Here is a 22654-nt window from a genome sequence, read left to right as displayed (position 1 = left end):
TTCAAACTAGTCATATAACAATTCAAATAGGTATACAAAAAACTTAAAAATACAACTGTAAATTATTAGGTAATCCCCCAATGTCAAGTAGATGTGGGATTACTTGCTTACTAAAAAAATAAGTATTTTTAGTTACATGATGAGATTCTAAGAAAGAGATAGGTACATTGATGTATTTCCTATGCAAGTTGGTAGCTTTTGTGGTTTTTATTTATTTTTTGTCGTGAGGCACGAAAATCAGTCAGTGCCTCGGACTCCCAATTCATTAAACCCGCCACTGAGTGGGGATATGACCACATTATATTGTATACTGACAACCTACATAAATACTGTGTCAATTACTTACCTCTCACTTGTAGTTCTCTTCCAAACCTCTAAAATCAAAAATACGTGTGACCAAGTGACACAAAAATGTGTAAATTTGCTTAAAATAAATAAATATTATAGAGGGTTGGTGATTTGGCATGATACGCAAGGGGTGATTTCAATATGGTTCCGATACATTTAAATACCAAGTAAAACGACATTGCACATTTATCGTACGTGGCATGAGCTTATCATGAGCTCACACGTGCTCACGTGGCGTGATGGTAATGTATTTCTAGGTTAAAGTCTATATATTTAGAAAATATGTGGTAGTTAGTTAACTAACTGTTACTATTACGCGACTTTTTTTTAAATTCTTTTTACACAAGTTAAAAAAGTTTCGCCATCACTGCACTAGGTTATGCGATACCTCAGAATCGCCTCATGCAACATCCAAATCCTTTTTGATAATTATTATTGTTGTTTTGAGTTGTTTATAGTAGCGTTAAAGCGAAATAAATTAAGGAAAAAAATGCTTTCTTGGATTGTATTTGACAAATCGAGTAAAAAACTGTACCGGAAAGGGGTATCGGGATTACGACGAACAATATTAGGTATGTTAGTCTAGGAAATCATGACACCATAGATTTCTACAAATATCCACGGGATGGCAACAGATTTGTAAATAAAAATCTGCATCGTCTCGGTTTGGATTGTCCTTTTTGACGACCCTCTTTTCCCTTTTCATGATGGTTATCATGACGTTTGGTGGCAGCTGATCTCGAGGGATTTGAGGAAGTGGTCTATAGGGTCTATTGCCATAGTTAGATCTTTCAACGTCAGCTCTTTCTATCATTATTCTGTTGCAATTCTTCTTGATGACTTGTTTTATCTTATCAGTTAAGCAATTACTGCTTGTTTTCTGCATTAGGGCTGTCACTATGAGTGCGGAGCACATCATGAGAATCAAGACAAACTTCATTTTGTCTCACTCTCACCACAAAAATAATTCTTGATAATTTTTTAGCAAACCGTATAACACGAATTATACGTATTTCAAAATAGCAGTAATGCAGTGTTTACAATGCCAATTCGATTGGTAATTAACGTATATTGATTACCTTAGGTAGCAATAAAATTTCTACATTTTTTTAAAGTATATAAAGATAGGGCATAAGTCACGCCGGAACAAAAAATAATGGTAACTGGCTTTCCCTGCCGGTTACAATAGCACTTTTACAGCAGGATTCCGAGGATTTCTGGATTTCGGTTAATAAAGAATATCCTCGGACTTTCGACAAGGCCATCACAGTTCAGCTCCCGTTTTCTACGATATATCTAGGTTAGCAAAGTTTTTCAACTGAAGTTATAATTAAAAATAATTAGCAGTCTTGCTTGAAGGGTCTTGACCGAGAACTTTGGTTGCTCTTTCAAATATCAAGTCAAAATATATAAAACTTTTACGTTCATTGAAACAAGCTCAGTTATCACATTAATTAGTTATTATATTGATAATACAAATAATAGGTAGGTACATTGAAATATGTACATTTTTAGTCCTTCGCCGTGTGTTACGAGGGTGGGTCAATAATTCCTTAGAAAAAAGCATTAAAACAGTTTTTATTTTTGTATTTTTTTTTTATTTCTCAACATAATCTCCTTGGAGCTCAATACACTTGGTTAGACGTTTCTCAATTTTTTTTAAACTGTCAGAAAAATAAGTTTTCGGAAGGTCCTCAAAATAAGCATTTGTCCGATCGATGACTTCTTCATTTGCAAAAAAACCTTGTCCACTTAGCCATTTTTTTAAGTTTGGGAAAAGGAAAAAGTCACTGGGGGCTAAATCTGGCGAATACGGTGGGTGGTCGACCAATTCGAACTTCAATTCTTCAATTTTAGCCATTGATCGTAAACATGTGTGAACACGGGCATTGTCCTGATGAAAGAGGATTTTTTTCCTGTTTAAATGAGGCCATTTTTCTTCAATTTCGTTTTTTAGCTGGTCCAATAAAGATGCATAATAATCCCCTGTTATTGTTTTTCCTTTTTCCAAATAGTCAACGAAAATAATTTCACGTGCATCCCAAAATACAGTAGCCATAACCTTACCAGCTGATTTTACGGTTTTCGCCTTCTTTGGACATGGTTTGTCTTCGCAATCCACTGCTTTGACTGTTCTTTCGTCTCGGGAGTATAGTGGTGTATCCATGTTTCATCTACAGTCACAAAGCGACGAAAAAATTCATCCGGATTGCGTTGCATGAGCGACAACAGGGCTTTAGAGGCCACCACCCTATTGCGTTTATTGTCGACTGTGAGCAAACGCGGCACCCATCTTGCAGAAATATTTTTCATGCCCAATTTGTCATGTAAAATAGAAATGACGCTACCTTTTGAGATCCCTGTAACCTCAATTATCTCACTCAACTTTAATCTTCGGTCACTTAACACCATATCGTGGATTTTATTGATCATTTCTGGTGTAGTCACCTCTACAGGACGTCCTGAGCGTGGTTCATCCTTTGTTGATGTACGACCACGTTTAAATACATTTAACCAGTTATAAATAGTTGCAAGTGAAGGAGCAGATATGCCGTGAACTAAATCCAACTCATTTTTTATTTCCTTTGCTGTTAACCCTTTTATATTAAAATGTTTAATAACAGCTCTAAACTCAATTTTCTCCATTTTCCATTTTTCCATTTTCCACAAGCAAATTTTTTTTTTAAATGTACGAAAAACACACAACAACCCGACCAATCTGATTGAAACTTCGCAGCATACTGAATCGGTAGTGCCGCTGCATGAAAACAAACCGCTTACAGTACTAGTCGCGCCACTTGTCGGCTTTTCTAAGGACTTATTGACCCACCCTCGTATGTTGTTTGTATTCAAGTGGATGTATTAAGGTGACGCATCAGTGAAACGCCAAATAATTTTCAACTGTAGGCGCGACGAAATTTTGGACTCGCTGCCATTCAGTGAGAGAATGTCGAGTCAGAAACACGTCACTTTGCTGCGTGATGGCGACGGGTCAATTAATTCTAAAGTCGTGTAAAGATGACTAAAAACGTTACCCATTTACTTTAAAAAGAAAACATGTCAATGAATATATTATTATTGTTACTAATAGAACAATAAACAGAACATAAAATGGACGTATGTTGGATTTATATGACAAATAATATTTAGTTTGACAGGCGTCATTTGCACCCGCGACCCGCAATCCGCGCATCGCCTAGCAACGATCTTTTTAGACCGTGCCTCAACTAATGCATGGCCTTAATAAACACAAAAAATCGCTAATTTTAATCGGCATTAATCTTACCTCGAACACCACTTGAAAAACGCTATTTTAGAGTATCACACTGTCTTTAACCTTAGTGATAGGTAGGGGGCACGACACATCTGATATTTTGTTAATAATGTATCCATACAACACATGAATTAGATATTGGAAACTTGAAAGGATGATAAAAATACTGTATAAAAACATGGGGCGGCATTTTATCCAGAGACGTCACTGATCCCTCAGAGGAATGATACGAGTAAGTATTTTATATAGAAAGCGCTTATTGTTCAGCAAAATGAAGCCGCATTTCTTGCGTGTAACGCACAGTAGAACCTCAATTTTATTATTATCAACTTAACTATGAAACGTTATACCACCGTGTTGCTTCTCAGTACGGCTACCAAATTTAAACACAACATAGTTAGCCATTTTTATTATATTCAACTAAAATAACTACAAATAATTAAGTACCACTAACTTTATATTTAAAACAAAAACAATAACGCACCTTTTAAATGAATGTAATCAATCAAATCCATATTTACCGGCAACGTTTACAAAAAATATTTAATTTGGCCGTAGAAATTCTATCTTACTCTAAGGCATTGCCGAAGTTTGAAATATTATCTCTGGTCTTGTAAATATTGGATTTGATTTGCATGAGTCATAATATGCATATTAATTTCATTTATTTTGTTGATTGTCAATTCATGGTGGAACTGCATTGTATTATTGTTTGATTTAATAAAAATCTTGCAAAACGTGCCACTGACTTCTGCATCTACGTAGCGTATTTATTATTCATAGCTTCTTGTCGCTTCAACCACGTAACTACATTTTTTAAATATGATTATTCTACTGGGTATATATCTGACGTGTTTTCAAGTTATTTATGTTCAATACCTATATTTTTTGTTTAACTTTCATATATTTAGGTACCACCATAATAATGTAGGTAACTACAAGACGGGATTTTTCGATATCTTTGATATTAATATGTAATCAATGCAACGAATTATTACGTAGTGTGAAATATGCATATCAATATTATGGAAATCTATTCAGAATTTTCATAAACTGAGACTAATTATTTGCTAATCCACATTCATGATATTATATTTTTTGTTTAATCAGAAAAGGTAGTGTAACTGGACCAAATCTACATTACCATGCACTAAATTCATTGAAGTGTTTTATTTATTTTTATGGTTTATCAAAAACGGGAATTAAAAACTCAAACCTCCACATAACAATGGATACCCAGTAGAAGTGAGTTAGAAATACTGTCACCAGTTTGCGTACTCAAGTCTCGGCATGTACTACCCATACTCAGTACGTCTGGCCCAATATACTTGTTAGAAAATACTTAAAACGTATTCGAAGTTCAAACGCATTCGATGATAATATCATCGCCGCGACTCGCTAGTTGGTACTGTTGGTAGACTTTCAATACTATTGACATTAAATGAGTGCGAGCGAGATAGCATAATACACATATGTCTAGCCGTGATATTATACTCAACTGTTATTGCTCTCCCTTTCTCCTCAGTTGTAAAGTTGTTATAGCGAAGGACAGAAATGGTTACATGTTCGTTTTATAGTAATACTATTGAGTTAGTTTTAGTTTCAGTTGAGTAATCGAGTTGACGTCAGTCTCAAGTCTCAGTCTAGTTGGTAGTGTTGCTATGTATGACATCATCGCCTCGGACGTCGCGACTCGCTTATGTTTAAACAATAGGTGATAAATTTTGTGTAATTATTGGACCACATTCCCTCGGGAATATGGTGACAGCTCAAAACATATTTGAAATAAAAAATCATTGTATATTCATTCAAGAATATTATATTTATAACCTAACATAAAAACATCTCATAAATTTTAAATGTGTTTAAAATTCTATAATAAATGGGACATTTCAAAAAGCCCAGCTCAGTATATTTTAAGCGATTCTATTGAAGCTGATTTTTCAAATACTAATATGGAGTTAATTTTAGTTCCAGTTGAGAATGAGACTTATGTCGTATGCGCACACCAAACGCTCTATATAGTATTCTAAATACTAGTAAGTATTTTGGAACAAGTTTCGATACTAAGAATTTTTTTATACTGGTAGTAAGTATACTTAGTAAAATCAACCAGTTTTCCCACTTCTAATACCCAGTTTAATGGTGTTGGGCTATGTATTGGAATCCGGGTCTCGATCTGCTGTCAGATTATCCTCATCATACTCTATCAAATTATCGGCAGTAGAAAACATGATAGAGAAATGATTATTTACTTTATAATCATCGACGACTTGGATGGTCTCCATACTGATGACTTCAATCAACGGTTTGATGACATTCTTTAAATAAACATAGGTATGATTCGGTTTTGGACCCATTGTGAAGTACAAACACAAAATGTCTAAAATTGTATACAAGAAAAATATATACAAATACCAACAATGAGAAATTGAAATTTAAATTCAGACATGTTCAAAAAGTTCCACACCCAAACGGGCACTTCTTTGATGTGTCGAAACATAATAATTATTATTCATATTTTACTTAATACAATGAGCTTATTTAAATAATTACTAGTGAAGTATAAATATTTTTAAAACGGTAATTGATATAAAAATATATTCTATCGGATACAGCTTTAAAAAGGCAAGCTTATTAGATAAGTTTATTCAAAATGTATTGTCTTAAGAAGTATAATTCGCCATTTAAAAATACATAATATCATCAATAGGCAGATTGAGCGTTGTTTGGGGGCAGCAGTTACTCGAAGGGCGGCAAATCGAGGAGAATCATTAGGCACATATAGAAATAGCTACCTAAACTTAGTAACAACGGAAATATCTTTCCATTAAAAAATCAGCTCACTGGTTGGAAACAAAATGTATTAATTAACATGCCTACAAGGATTAACAGGACTGTATTTTTTTGTCGGGTTCGCGATGTCTAGTTTACTTCCTTTGTCGTTGGAGATCACGTTCTTGATGACCAGCAATGACACGTGCAGATTTTTGAATTATAGGTAGGTACATAGGTACTTGCCTAATTTAAAATTCATCCAAATATTTTTACCAGTCACTCAACAGGAAGTTGCCAGGTGTATTTTTGAATGTATCTGAAACCGTGGACTCACAATATTTCTATTAAGGCCATGCATTAGTTGAGACACGGTCTAAAAAGATCGTCGCTAGGCGATGCGCGGTTTGCGGGTCGCGGGTGCAAATGAGGCATGTCAAACCAAATATTATTTGTCTTATAAATCCAACATGTGTCCATTTAATGTTCTGTTTATTGTTTTATCAGTGACAATAATAATATATTCATTGACATGTTTCCTTTTTAAAGTAAATGGGTAAAGTTTTAAGTCATCTTTACACGATTTAGGAATTATTACGGCCGTCGCCATCACGAAGCAAAATGACGTCCTTCCAGCTCTACATGCTCTCTCAGAATGGGAGCGAGTGCAAAATTTCGTCGCGCCTATGGTAGAAAATTATTTGGCGTTTCACTGATGAATCACCTTAAAGCAGAGATAGCATTTAAATTTAGTAGGTATTACATATTTTGACAGTAATGTATCTATACAACACATCTCTTAGAAATTTTAATCATGAAAGGATAATGAAAAATACTGTATAAAAATGGGGCGGCATTTTGTCCCGGGACGTCACTGTATATACTGTTAATAAAATAACTTTCATATCTCCTATTAAGGAAGGAATTGGTTTAAGTAAAAACATGGATTGATGGTAAATTGTTCACATTTATTTATGTTGTTCATTAAATTCAATAATGCATTCATTAATTACAAGGATGTTCTAATTTTGGACATTAAAAGCCGAAGTAAACTTGTTTAAAAGTTAAGAGAAAATACTCAATAATTCTCGAATTATCATTGAATCAATCTCTATTTCACAAGAATCAAATAATATTCTCAAAATCAAAAATTGAACGCCGAGAAATCACAATCTCCACTTATAAGTTCATTTTATGTAAACATAGAGATTCTGCTTCAATTTTTTATATTAAGGTCAATTAATTAGGTCATAAAATGTCAGGATTATTTATATTACCTTCTTAAAATGAATAATTTATGATGTTTTAAGAAAAATCTGTCACAATTTTCAATGACTGGCTCATGAAATAGTATACTTTATTACGATTTATTGAATATTTTTGGATGCCAGGACTCGGAAATCATTTCGAATTACGAAATCCGAATAAAGGTATGGTTTTATATGAAAATAATGTTTAAGATACTTTTTTTTGCGAAAATTTCGAATTATCCGTGTTCTTATTAACGAGGTTTTATTGTATGTACTATGGTCGAGGTTAATTTTCATATTTAAATTTTCTTCATCTTGCAGATTGTACATTTCTCGATTTCTCAACATTATCACCAACAATTTCTCGAGAAATGGGATTTTCGAAATATCATTATAATAAAATCTTGAGAAGCATCAAGTTTGAATTCTTGATCACAACCTCTAGACCCGTGGTTCTCACGTGAAATTTAACTGTGGCCGCACCAAATTTCACTTTTGCTGTGATTGAAAAAATTAATGCTAAATTAGATTTACTAAAAAAATGGATCAATTTATTTATAGACAAGTCCATTAATAAAAGACATTTGAACATTTTAGTACATATCTATTTATTTAAAAAATAATGCAAATGGAAATTCCTCAATACTCCTTTTTCCCAATGCGAGCCGCATGGCTGCTTCTAAATTTACATCTGTCAATTGGCTTCAATATTTGTAAGTCATGTGTATTCAACCAATTTCATAATTTTATAAATACATTTTTGAAATATTATTCTGTAAAGCGCTGGTGGCCGCAGCAAAACCCTCTGGTGGCCGCATATGAGAACCACTGCTCTAGACATAAGAAAACATCACAATTTCTTAATCTAAAAAATGTTGAAATAACAATTTAATCAGATAAAAATGTAAGTATAAAAGAAAAAATTCCCCTATTGTAAGTCAAATTACTGATTAAAAACTATATCAAGATAAATAAATGGTTCTCTGACACAATAAAATCACATTAGGATTAACTGCATTGGCCAAATAGGACATTTCCAATAATGTATTTATTATCTACATCTGAATGTCTGAATTATCTTTGTCTAGCTTTTTTGAAATTAGTCTTCTTGGCATTGCCACTGGTGCTGGGGGCTTTGTGTTTAATTCCTGCGGGACCATCGCCTGCTTCAGATTTGTTGAGTAGTCCAACACCGGAGCTAGAATCCTTTTCTTTAAGCGTAGCGGGTCTGCTGTCCATGCCGGAGAGGATCTTTTCGTTGGGTAATTGTTTCTGCAAACCGAGGACCGCCGATGGGGTCTTGGGATTTGTATTATATTTGGAAGAGGACGAGCCGAGGCCGGTCGTCGCCGATTTTTCTAATGTGGGGGTTCCATTATGGGTGTGATGCTTTCCGCCGTTCTTTTGTGGAGTGGAATTATGACTGTCGGAGGAATTGTGAGCGAGCGTGTGATTGTGCTGGGCGAGGGTAGTGTGAGTCGCGTGATGTACGGCGGATCCGATTTGCGTGTCCGACGAGTCCTCATTCGTTTGGGATTCAGTTTCGCTGTTTCTTTCAGCTGAAAATTAAAAAAATCTCTCATGAAATACAACATAATATCTTCAATAAGCAAAATATTTAATGCAGCAAAGCAATAATATATAACTTAGTGTTTATACTGTTGCATGTAAAGATGTAGAATCTTCTTCCAGATGGAGCTTCCTGTAATCATTATAAAATTCTGTTTTTAAAAAAACATAAATTGTTTATCTATTCGGAATTTGTATAGAAATTAATGGCCATTTTTGGCATCATTTTAATAAATTTAGACTCCATTTACGTAATTTTCTTTACCATGTTTGATCCTGAGATGATCATATGGGTTTCCCCAGAGTGGAGGTTGTATTAATAAATTTTTGTTATGAGAAATTAATGTTAACCACACGCTCAAGCTCAACCCATTAGGTCCACACTCTGGGTCCAAACACACTAGAAAAATCTGAAAAACAACAAGTGAATTTTCCTGACCCGGGATTCACAATATTATAAGCCTGACGCGTAACCGCTCAGTCATCATGGGCTCAATCTACACAAGAAGGTTTTCATCAACATCTTCAACATTGCATCGTCAAATATTATTCTTACTGTTATATGTAGCTATATTATATGTGTACCAGGGAACACAGAACTAATGGGAACTGAAATACCTAATGAGTGTGGAGAATATAAGATAAACTTAAGGGGACGCTCTACAGAAATGCCCTTGAGAATTGAAAATATGATATTTTTATATGTGGTCCGAAATAGTTGGTCTACTAGTAACATTAAAAATTCGCCGCCGATGCGTGCCTCAAAAGCAATGGTCACTAAATTAAATTTAAAACAAACAAACTCACTCACAACTAAGCGAGTATGGGGTGACCAAAAAATAGTATCTTCTAATATACTTAAATGTTACTAAATTCAATATGTTAATCAGCTGTTTGTTGGGAAATATTGCAACTAATATGGTGGATATTGTGACGTTTTTAAACTTAGAGTTTAGTTTAGTAGTTTAGAAACTTAGAAATATATTAATAACTTTTTAACCTGACATTGTACGAGAACTAAACATACAAAGGATGTTGAAACACATTTATTATTTACATACATTTTTATTTCATGTGCTATCCAAAAAACATTATTAATGAATAGTATTTATTTTAAATGTGTAAGACCTACATCATTATTTAAAAAAATAGGTAAGTATTATTTAATTCTAATGCATATTTAAAAAAAACGTAGAATATATTTAGTGATGTACACGATTAGTTTAAGATTAGTCTCGACACTTTTAGAAACTAGTAACGCAACTTTTTTATAATATCGTCGGTGTTTTGTAAAAAGGGCGAATTAACCAAAATGCTACTTTACAGGAGGAGGATTTTTAACTTTTGACATTTATTTGTTTTTTACCTGTAGATGATTATAAATATCTAACAAGTTTATAATAAAGCTTAGAAAGAATACTGTCATTATAATAGATATTATTATATACTATTTTAAAAGGCCTAATATGTCACATTTACCTTTTATTTCGTAATTTTAATTAATTTAATTTTAGTCGATTATCGTTTTTAAGTACTTTCCTGTGGAGATAAAAATTCTCCGTTTTTACACAACAAAGCTAGTGGGGTACATGTTGTATTTTTATTAAAATCTCGATTTCGCCAAAATGGTTGATTCGCCCTTTTTACAAAACACCGACGATATGTACTAGTGAAACAATAGATAGGTACCATTATTGTATTTTGTTGGTTGAGTAAAGCCAATGCACGAAATAATTTATAACGCCTAAAAATAAATATTAGGTATCGTGCAGGCACCCTATATACTTTTATTATTTTTCACATTCGGCCGGCCGCCGAACAGCGGTGACGGAACCTAATAAATCATTGCAATGAATTGCTTTACCGACAATAATTATTATGTTTTTAAAATAAAATCTTCGATGACCAGGGATTTTGTTGTAAATTTGATTTAAAATGACGTGGTACTCGCTCTGTGGACTCTCTTCGACTGAAATATGAATCACACTGGCCCCTGTTATACCCACTCTTAAACACGTGTCAAGAATACGCTTGTCCTACGTTCTGACAACTGCTCTCGTCTTATGCACTGATGCTCATTCTATATTGGTGTATTTGAAGGTAGCAACACACAATATTGCACGTCTATAATGAGTGGTTCATTTTCGTAGGACACACTATTGGGGTATAGCCTATCGGAATTATATTTATTAATCTGATCTATGCTATTTTACAGGAAGAGGATTTTTAACTTTTGACATTTATTTATTAATTACCTGTGGATGATTATAAAAGTTTATAATAAAGCTTAGAAAGAATACTGTCCTTATAATAGGCATTATAATATAATATTGTAAAAGGCCTAATCCCTAATATGTCACAATCGCTTTTTATTCGTAATACTAAGTGGATATTCGCCTTCCTGTGGAGATACAAATTCGCCATTTTTACACAACAGAACTAGTGCGGTACATATTAGTGAAACCATGAAAATGTAGTTCTAAATGCCGTACGTTATCATGTAGTTATAAGAAATCAGCTTTGACATGTATATCATTGCGCAAATGGGTAAGTAGTGATTGTAAAAACTGTGATCATGATACTTAAAGCAGTTTGAACACTTGACTTGTTTCTTTTTTTTAATAAATGTGTACTTAGTGTGGTTAGTGGTTATCGTTATTTCATTTATTCACCTACCTATATATGCAACCTACACTGTTTCTGGATTAACAATAATACTAAAACTAATGTCATATGCATAGATATAGTATAGAAACCAATCTGGGTGATTCGATACAAAAATGCTACTAAATAAAAAAATTTAAGTCAAGGAGGATCCTACGAATCGAAAATTTTGAACACATTGCACTACCCGCTATTTTTTTTTCAAATGGGACGAACCGTTCTACGACCATGCCGATGGCATGGTACAATTATTGCATTTTCAATCAATCCCTGATTCGGTCTTGGTTTTATTGAAGAACTCAGAACAATTTTTGGTGGGTTATATGAAAAAAAATTAAAACCTTAATAAAAAAAAATTGACCACTAATATCGCCTGGCAACATCGACATTATATATCTTTGTGACCCCTAGAACCTATTCCAATTGTCAGAATGCGTTCCGCATATTATGTATACGAAAAGTCTATGGGATCCCGCACTATATTGTTTTTTCATTAAAATCTCTATTTCGCCAAAATGGTTGATTTGCCCTTTTTACAAAACACCGATGATATATGAAAGTTATTTCATGCGGCATGTCTTTTGCTCAGATATAAACCTTATGTGGTAAATATCTGAATCACTTGAAAAGATTAAAAACCATTTAATTAAGAATAAGATAAAAAAAATAGATAAAAGTGGGTAGGCACTCACTTTTTGCATCCGCTGGATCCAGCCCACTCACAGCCTGAAAACAAAAACGGAATTACTAAACGAATTAACAATCACTAACCAATAAATTTGATCAATACAACTTTAATCGCCCGAATGCATCTAGTGCAAGGATGGAAAACCTATGATCCACGTAATGATTTCGCGCCCTACAGAAGCCGCGGAAAATACCCATTACAAACAACTCTCTCACGGAATCATTTGTGGCAATTCAAATGTAGATGGAATGAAGATATCATTCATCATGTCGCATTTGTCAAACCATAATCAATAAAATATATATTTTTTTATCTATTAAATATCTAAAGTTTTGTATGGTTTAATGCAGGCACGGGCAAACCACGGCCCGCGAGCAATATTATATTTTTGAAAAAGATTCACGTTTTTATCTTTTAACGCCTTTCTCGACTACTGAATTTAAAAAAATGTTAAAAGACATGAAACAGTTCCATTCCTTTTAGATTCCATTCCTAGATTATTTTTTTTTGTAATATTTTTTTTGATAATAAATAGTGTAGGTACATATAAAAACGGTATTTTGCTTGCAGCCCGCCGCTCATTTTGAATTCCTGAATTTTGGCCCTTCATCTGAAAAGTTTGCCCTCCCTAGTTCAATGGCATAATTTTAGATATTTTATACATAAATAAATATTTTCCACAATTATCTACTACGGCTTGGATTAGGCAGGGTTTATTATCCACATTGTAGTCTTAATTAAATGAAAACAAATACGTTTGACTGACAAAGTTTAGTGTGCACTATCAATCTCAGATCTTAACAGCCTACCTCCACCCCTCGCCACTGCTATTACTTGATACATTACACCTTAATAATTAACCTTGATTAAAAAAATATTTATAAGTAGATAGAATTTAGATTTATTACCGCTGTGGATGTGATTGATGATTTAGAAAAGAGTCGCTCAGCTTCCTTGAATTTGCGATTTCTTTTGTCTGCTTTGGGATTGGTGCTTTTATTTGTTGCCAAGTATCGATCCCAGCCTCTAATTATATTTCCATAAAGCTGAGTGTCTTCCAGGTAAGATCCTTCAAATGCGTAGATCTGACGTTCCAAATTAGCAAGAGTCTCCTGTTAATATAAAATTGTCCATCAACAAAACATAGTGACATAGCAACCGGTGTTGCCTTCATCTAGCAGCACATGACGATTTTGGAGGAACATTCTTGCTTATTAGTTATTCATACAAATACAAGAGAGGAATAAAATACACAAAATAACTAAAATATAATAATACATTATGTAGATGACAAACATATTGGTATTACACATTACATGACGTGTATTATTTATAACATTGATATAATCTTCAAAATCCTAAATTAACACACATAATACTTTAAAACATTTTATAAAATTACAGTATCATTTTACTGGTAATGGTCTTTTGTAACCTAAAACCAACTAAGTACTTATTTTTGGGTTACAACTGACTATTCAGGCCGTGGCACTGAATTGCAAATATCAATGGTCTTAGTGCTATTTATTGATTATAATCGAGTGCAATCCAATGAACATTTTCTATTGCATATTTTGTTCAAATATTACCATTTATTTCAATATGCAACAGACTTGGCGGCTCTCGTATTGCAGTGGATAAGGCGCTGGCCTTCCGCCCGAGAGTTCTGGGTTCGATTCCCGGTGAGGACACAATATTTATGTGTTTTTCTCAAAGCCTGGGTGTTTTTGATTGCTCAAAATTACTAACAACCACCTTGTACGAAAAAGCAAGGACATGGTTATTAATAATTCTAAAAAAAAAATTTCAATTCGACGTGTGAGCAATAACAAGCATCATCATTGATATTTACAGTTTCATGTCACGGCCTATTGTACCTTGGTTACAGCCACGGTCTAGTGGACCTTGGTTACAGCAAAAACGATAAGGACTACTGTATCTTTACCAAACGTGCAATGATGCCAACACCAAAACTATAAGATTCTAAACTGTGTTGTATTGAACAAGTGTATATTATAGGTTATGGCCAATTGACATTATGATGTAAATAAGTACGCAGTAAGTACTGCAAGCATTACTACAATAAGGAATTAAGTAAACCAAAAATACTAACAATAACAATACGTGGTTTATATATTATAATATAATGTGAGGAAGAGAAAGGATATTCTTTCATAGTGTGTAGCTGGTAATAGACAGTACACCTGCATTGAATACATTTTGACATTGTACATAATATCACTCCACAATCACAGCCGGGTAATATTTTAAATATGTGTAACAATAATGTAATAAGCAGTGTACGTTTAGGCAATAACAGAAGATAATGTAACCGATTCCTACAGATATTGCCAAACATTACTAAACTTGTGTTGAAAGACTAAATGACAGCAAAATCACCAACGACCCACAAAATCATTGACAGTAATGTGGGACTTAGAAAATGCAAATATATGATTCTTTTGAATGTGTATAAGTGAAATTATACGATATTTACCGCCATGTCTGCCTTTTTCTTAACTAATTCCGCTAATTCTGCTCGGGTATCGAGTACAGATGTAGGCTTGGATGATGCCATTTTTGTTTTTGTTTGTCTATTGGAAAAATATTGCCAGGCAGAAATAATGGTTTACAATAAATGGTAATGGTGTGGCTAGTGGTTAAAGTAATATTCGTATTATATGTAGGAATTTTGTCACTATAATTATTTATTATCAGTTAGGTGTCGTCTATATTAAAACTGTCTTTTACCATTTAGAAACAATTAAAAAATATATACATTCATTATAGATAACCACGGCATCCCGAAATGACGTGGTTCATTCGGAATGCCGTGGTGTGTTTGGTAAAAAATAATTATTTTACGCTAGATAATAATATGACTCACCCATTCTTTCACGATTTTATTCTTGCTGTTTTTTTTATTAAAACTATAATTAAAACGACAGCTGGTTTGCTGGTTAATATTGTGTTGGCAATATGGCAATACTTCGATGAACTGTCATTTTTAAGATTTTTAGTAAACATGGCGGAAGAACTTTTGACATTAGAAAGTGTAAGTAAAATTAATATGCTCTATATTTCACTTCAACTCATTTGCCAATATCTATGTACGTTTCCGGTAATTAAAAAAACCATTTTTCATTTATTAGGTAAAACTGGACGTCAGAAAATCATTTGCCAAGGTGTATTCTGCCCTGAAAGCTCGTGAACTTCAAACGATAAGACAAATTGATGCCATTTGGCAACAGTGCGGAAATAATTCTTTAATAAATTTGAAAAGGAATTGTTTAAAAGATATAGACATATCTTATGCTAACGAATCTACAATATTTAATGAAATACATAAATTCGGCATTATAGATTTTAAGAAACTTAATATCGATAGTAACATTTTTATAATGGAAGACTACATAAACCCTCAAGATGATCACATGTACTCCTACAAATGTTTGGATGAAGTGTGCCAAGAATCCGATGACTCCTCGCTGGAAGCAGCTATTGAACGAGACGCTTTTAAACAGATTACACAAACTGACGAATGCGTTTGCTATGTAAATATAGCAGCCAATGATGTCTCAAAAAAATTCAGAGAACATGAAAGTAATTCAAAGAATGAAGAGAAGTCAACGAGTTCCTCGACCTCATCGCAACAGAGCAGCCCTGAAATATCAAAAGAGAAATGTGCAAAAGAAACAAAATCATGTGAAGTCGAATCGAATGAACAAATTGTGATAGTGTCTAATGATGTGAGTGAAGATGAAAAAGTTTCCAATGAAGATGTGAAGAAAATGGACCCCACGCAGGATTGGCTCAACCAAATAATAAATGAAACAGAAACAGAACCGTCACAAATAATTGATTTAATGGAGCACAGTACAATTGAATGTTCTTGATTGAGAACCAATACCAGTAAAAAATACCGTAACCTTAAGTGTTTGTATTTATTTTTGCTTGCGATCATTCTCTATGGTATTTACAATAAATGATTAAGTGATACTTTAAACATTCTTAGGTGCTTCATTATAAAATATTAAGTATATTGAATAGTAAATTCTTATTCGGCGGTGAAATGATCGCAACACTTTTATCGTCCAAACAACTGCTATTAATGTACAATTTAATATCAATTGCTATTCTGTAATCAGACGCTTGGTGTCTAATTATTAATAATTGTCACATAGAACAAATCTCCCTAAGTATTTTTTAAATGGTTTTTGTGTGATAATTGAAAGATTTGTCTTATTATTGTATTTATGTATTTGATTATCCAATACTAGTATTTAGGTACCATTGAAACGTTTTACAAATTTTATAAATTGGTGTTTTAAGTATTAATCTTATTATGAAATTGGTACATAAATAATGTTTGTTTAAAAAATATTTAAATACCCTATTGAACGAGTGTAACTTTAAATATTTAATATATATAATAATAAAAATATATATAATAAAAATTTTATCCCTAAATCATAAGTACCATGTTGTGTAGCCTCTGTTGACTATGTAAGTTTGTACATGTACTTGAATAGATATCTCTCGACAGTATTCCATTTTATGTAAGTATCTTAGTGTGTGACCTGCTTCATCTAATACATCATAACCAAATGCTGTAAAGACATGAATGTGAATTTGCAATTTACACCCTTAATCATTTTTCAACCGTATACAATATTATGGGTGTAAATGCAATACGGCGTATGAACCATTTTTGAAAATGTTAAAGGTGTGACAAAAACTTGATATTATGCGGGATTGCTTTCGCTTAGAGTTAAATAATTTTCAACTATAGGTGCGACGAAATTTCGGACTCGCTGGCAATCGGAGAGCGAAAGTTCAGCTGTGAACACGTCAATTTGTTTTATGATGGCGACGGGGGAATTAATTCTTAAATCGTGTAAAGATGACTAAAAAACATTACCCATTTACTTGAAAAAGAAAACATGTCAACGAATATATTATTATTATTACTAATAGAACAATAAACATAACATTAAATGGACGCATGTTGACTTATGACAAATTATGTTTTGTTCTGCACGCGTCGTTTGCACAGTCTTCTCGTCGCGTAGTCACAATCGTTTTAGACCGTGCCCCAGCTGAAGTATAGCCTTAATACGATGAATGGTTCTTCTGACATGGTTTTGTTAAAGCAATTATTACGCTCGGTTCATTGATTCATTGATTTAAGCCAATGACAAAAAACTATCAGTTGATTCTGAAATATTACTACACCGTCAAATGCATATCTTCCCATTTTACAGAAAAGAGTATTACACTCTACCCTTGTATTGGACTTACTCCGACAATATACTATATGGATCAGTGTTATGTATGAATGAACAGAATTGTGGGTTTCTCGGACCTTAGATTTATATGGGTATAAAAATGAAAGCGTGTTTTTCAGCTGCCGTCTCCATTTATAAGTCTATGTGGCTTTGTTTGACTTCGATGTAGGTACACCTATAAATGTTAAACAATATCGGCTACAGTCAGATCACGGTGGTGCTCACCTATTTTATAGATACCTACATGATTTTATGAATTCTCCCTGATAAAGCATTTAACTAATATATTCATTATACTAAAAATATTTTGTTTACTACAAAATAATTTGTAACTCGGTCTATAGAAAAACCTATTTGTAATTTATTTCATTTGAATGTTGATTTTGCAGTAATGTAATATGTCTACTAACAAACACCCAGTGCTAAAATAAAGTAAGTGTAGATTATAGCGATGTTTATGTTTTAATTTATAATTATTATCAAAAGTTCTTCAATTTTAACCGGGACCATAAAAATCCAAAATATTCCTTAAGCATTGACTAATAATGCAAACTCATCGTGCCACCTGAATTTCTCTATTATCAGTTAAAAATAATAATTATTAATCATAATATATCTTGAATATTAGAATATTGACTAAAATAGTTCGCTACAAAGCCTAAAATAACTGCCAACTGGAAACTGTACTATTCACTAATAAGTCCGTTTCTCACCATTCAAATATTAGTCATAATTTATGCAACACAACAGAATCATCTCATAGTTTATTATACTACCTCTTGATGATCAACCAACCCCCATGCTTAAAATACGCTCACCATGACCGTAGTCAGTAGGGGAAGGTTTCTATCTTTATCTATATTGATTATTGCACAAATATGTACAAATTATAGTGTTTCTAAGAGGAACACTCTTTGCATTGAATTCTTCAAAATTATAGTATTTTTGGCATAAAATTATAGTATTGTACCATAATTCTAGTACGGTTGACAACTGAGCTGGAGCGAAGCCACACTAGCAGGAGGCAAATTTGCTGAAGATGCAAATAAAATTTGGATCCACATTAAGTTTAAACGTAGTTAATTGAATCTCTATCTACATTGATAACTCTCCATTTTGTACCTAGAAGTCGATCATTTGTTCAGGAGAGGGGGGCATGCAACATATTATCAGTTTTGTGGATGGTTAGGTGATGACAGCGGACAAAATGTGAGGCATAAACTTTAAATTTATTTTTGTTACTAGAGAGCGGAATTTTCAAGGGCTAGAATTAAGTGTAAGAAAATTCATATTATATAGCATATTATAGTAATGTTAAATTCTTAACAGTATTCTTAAACCTTTGCCATAAATATACATTCTATTTTATCCAATCTAGGGCATTTATTCCAATGTGACCCTTAACTTGGAACTTTTTTTATAATGATTATTCATGATACAATATAGATTGGAAGGATCTACCAAGATTGTAATACATACGAAGCATACAATTATGTCATGCAATAGTATATAATATTATACTATTACATCTCAGGAATTTGTCCATTGAATTACATCATAATAATATGTCAAATCAAATCACAGGGCATTTGTGTAGAATCGCCGTCCTTCACTGGGAACATAAAATCCGTCAACTATAACTTGAGGTGTCACAATATGAGTATGTGCAGTGTATTACAAGCTATTAGTTCTCCCAACCGCCACACCTCAAATAGTAATTGTTGGACCATAATGTACCTGAGATGTACCACCTACTGTTTTCGATATCCCTCAAGCACTGTGAGTATATCAGTAACATAAAGTTGCTATCCCGGTTCCAAAAAATTAACATTCTGTTGTTTTTGGAGGTATTATGTAGTTGGAATTAGGCTACAGGAATATTATGTTAATATTATTTCTGCGGGTTTCCTATTGCATCTATGACATACTTGTGACGATGGTATGTCGTAGGTAAACACCGTATGTACAATGGAAATATAAAGGTAACATAATACATGCTATAATTTTCCCATTATCGTTTGCCTAGTGCATACCAAGTATTGATAGATTTATGAAATGGATGGGAATATTGACTCTAAAACTGGCTATAGACCAGGGTGTATTGATTGACTATGTATTTATGAGCAGGGTAACTGAAATGATTATAGGTATCTCAGAATGTGACGGTTTCGTATCATTAACCCGTTTCACAATATTATGAATGTTTTTCCTGTTTAAATATATAATATATCCGTGTATGGCTAAAAACATAAATTCTCAGGGCAGCTATTTGTACGCTTGGCTTTCTGTGGTAAATCAGATTGAGTATATTATGTTTTTGGATGTTTTTAAATTCTAGTAAAATGTTTGCATAAAAAACAAACTGAAATTTAAAAATATTGCTGATTTACCACAGAAAGCCAAATGTACAGATAGCTGCCCTGAGAATTGACATTTTTAGACTTATCAACGTATTCACGCCATACACGGATATTACTTTAGAGATATTATGTCTTTATTGAAATATTTTAATGAACATCTAATTGTATATTGTGTACGATTTATTTACCGTGTATTTTGGTGCTAGAAGAGAAGCTACTAAAAGTGTATGACGGTATTTATAAAAATAAAATGATATCAAGACTATACATCAAAGTTGTGTTTTATTTTCTTGTTATATTCACAATTCATTCATTTTATCTTTCTTTTTAGTCCCTCATATTATCCATAGGCTCTCGTAGTAATAAAAATATATTCACACAATAGATATTTTACCAAAGGGGTATAATGCTCGGAGGAAAATAAATAAACAAACATAAATATTATCTTCTATTGAAACTTTGTAATACAATTTTTTTTCTTAAAAAACAATAATGAGGCACAAAAAGTTTCGAAAATTGCAATGGTACTATTTTTACTAGGGAAATCTAACGATAGAATATGAATGATGTACTTCAATACAATTCACTAATATAATCAATGCATGTAGAAAAACAAATAATATTTAATTTTCTAATGTTTTAATACATTATATTATTATCTTTTTATAATGTTCGAGACTTTCATGGTTGTCTGTCATTCTCAAGATATTGGCCTCTGCAATGACCCCGAAACGTCTAGGAAGAGTACGCGGTGTCAACCAAAAAATCTATTACAGATTTACAATCAAAATAGCTGTCTTCTAAAAAACTACTTTTGTGACATAATATTAAAAATACTGTTGCTTTATTCATGATTCTAGGCAAAGTGCCGCTCTTTAGTAAACCTAGAATGCTGTCCACTTTTATTTTAGACACAAATGTCTGCCATTTCGTCAGGTACCCCACTCATTTATCAAATAGGTACACCAAAAATCTTTAAATTGATAATACACACCATCTTCTAAGAATTAGAGCATTCTCAAACAGTAACAGTTTTAAGTATGAGGAGATCTATTATTATCTGATTACCGGCATGGAGGCACCCTTGAGAAAGTTTTGCCTTTTTAATAAACCACCATTACAATGTGTATTGCAATACCACAATAGAATGTTCTGGTGTCAAGATGTTACATGCTTTGATTATTTTATGTTTTTATTAGGTTGTATTCTTATTTGTCCGGTGGTTGTTTATCCTGTACAAATCTTGCAATCACTTTTTCACTAACTTCCCGACTAGCTAGACATTTAAAACTTTTAGAATATATCAGAACACGATGCCAATGCATTTTTTTAATATCTTTAGCCACCTTTAAGTAGAATTGAATTCATTTTCAGTTAATTCTGTTTTGTGTGAAAAGTTATTTCGGAAGAGATGCATCAAAATGTATGAGAATTTTAAATTAACAATTATTGGATCGAAAAGCCTATGCGCCGACAGAAAAAGGTATTAATTATAATTGTCTACATGGAATAAACTGTTTTAGTAAACAAAAATCATAAAAGCTCATGACGGTATCTGCGGCACAATTACAAAAACTATAATATTTTTGTAGTCGCTCCTTCATTCGTTACCCTTTATAATTTTCCGCCCCTATGCAACGCATGACCTGCCAACACCTACAGGATGTCACTGGTTGTATTAAATCAGTCAATGGATATTATATACTTTTAAAACTAGAATAATCAGCCTTCAGTCTCATTTTACCTGTGTATTGAGCAGTGACGTCCCGTGGAGGTAGACAGATTGAGCGTCGCTTGGGGGCGGCAGTTACTCGAAGGGCGGCAAATTGAGGAGAAATAGCTGCATAAACTTAGTAATAACGAAAATATCTTTCCATTAAAAATTCAGCTTACTTACTGGTTGGAAACATAATGTATTAATTAACATAAAAGGTTTAGCTGGACTGTAATTTTGTTGTTGGGTTCGTGATGTCTAGTTTACTTCCATTGCCTTTCGGCGTCCTTGGTGACCAGAAACGACACTAGCAGATTTGCGAATAAGTAGTCTATATTTTATTTGTATCCATACAATACATTTCTTAGATATTGGAGTCATGGAAGGATGATAAAAAATACTGTATAAAGAATTAGGCAGCATTTTGGCGCTGCCTAGGGGCGGCATTCTGTCTAGGGACGCCACTGGTATTGAGTTTATCTCCAATTTATACGTTTGAAATAAACTAACGCCTTAACTAGATAAATTCCTATTTTGACAATACAAAATAATATTACTGACAAAATAATAGGGCTCAAAATGGCCGGAGCGCCGTTCCGGTTCGTGAAATCGGTAATATTATCGCTCCGTCTCGTGGAAAAATAATTTGACCGTCTGAGCTAGATATAGGTATAACAAAAAAAAATTAACACGCTTATTTTTATAAAATACACATAGACTTTGA

The 22654-nt window shown here is 33.0% G+C and overlaps 2 protein-coding genes across 2 annotated transcripts; one reads left to right on the top strand and one right to left on the bottom strand.

Annotated features, from left to right (window-relative positions):
- Positions 1-7345: 7345 nt before the first annotated feature.
- On the bottom strand, positions 7346-15156 carry Eaf6 (chromatin modification-related protein EAF6/MEAF6). Its single transcript, XM_085952407.1, has 4 exons — positions 15066-15156; positions 13477-13680; positions 12573-12606; positions 7346-9206 (listed from the first exon to the last, which is right to left on the bottom strand). The coding sequence occupies exons 1-4, from the start codon at positions 15144-15146 to the stop codon at positions 8722-8724; spliced, it is 804 nt and encodes a 267-aa protein (XP_085808533.1). The 5' UTR covers positions 15147-15156; the 3' UTR covers positions 7346-8721.
- A 422-nt stretch (positions 15157-15578) lies between these two features.
- On the top strand, positions 15579-16814 carry LOC147068603 (uncharacterized). The gene is made up of 2 exons (XM_085952212.1): positions 15579-15623; positions 15721-16814. Exons 1-2 carry the CDS (start codon positions 15594-15596, stop codon positions 16462-16464), a joined length of 774 nt encoding a protein of 257 aa, XP_085808338.1. The 5' UTR covers positions 15579-15593; the 3' UTR covers positions 16465-16814.
- The last annotated feature ends 5840 nt before the right edge of the window (positions 16815-22654 follow it).

The sequence above is a fragment of the Rhyacophila brunnea genome, unplaced genomic scaffold, assembly GCF_057557595.1.
Source record: "Rhyacophila brunnea isolate RB1 unplaced genomic scaffold, BYU_Rbru_1.0 scaffold_3, whole genome shotgun sequence".
Classification (NCBI taxonomy): domain Eukaryota; kingdom Metazoa; phylum Arthropoda; class Insecta; order Trichoptera; family Rhyacophilidae; genus Rhyacophila; species Rhyacophila brunnea.
This window is presented reverse-complemented; position numbering and strand designations above follow the sequence as displayed.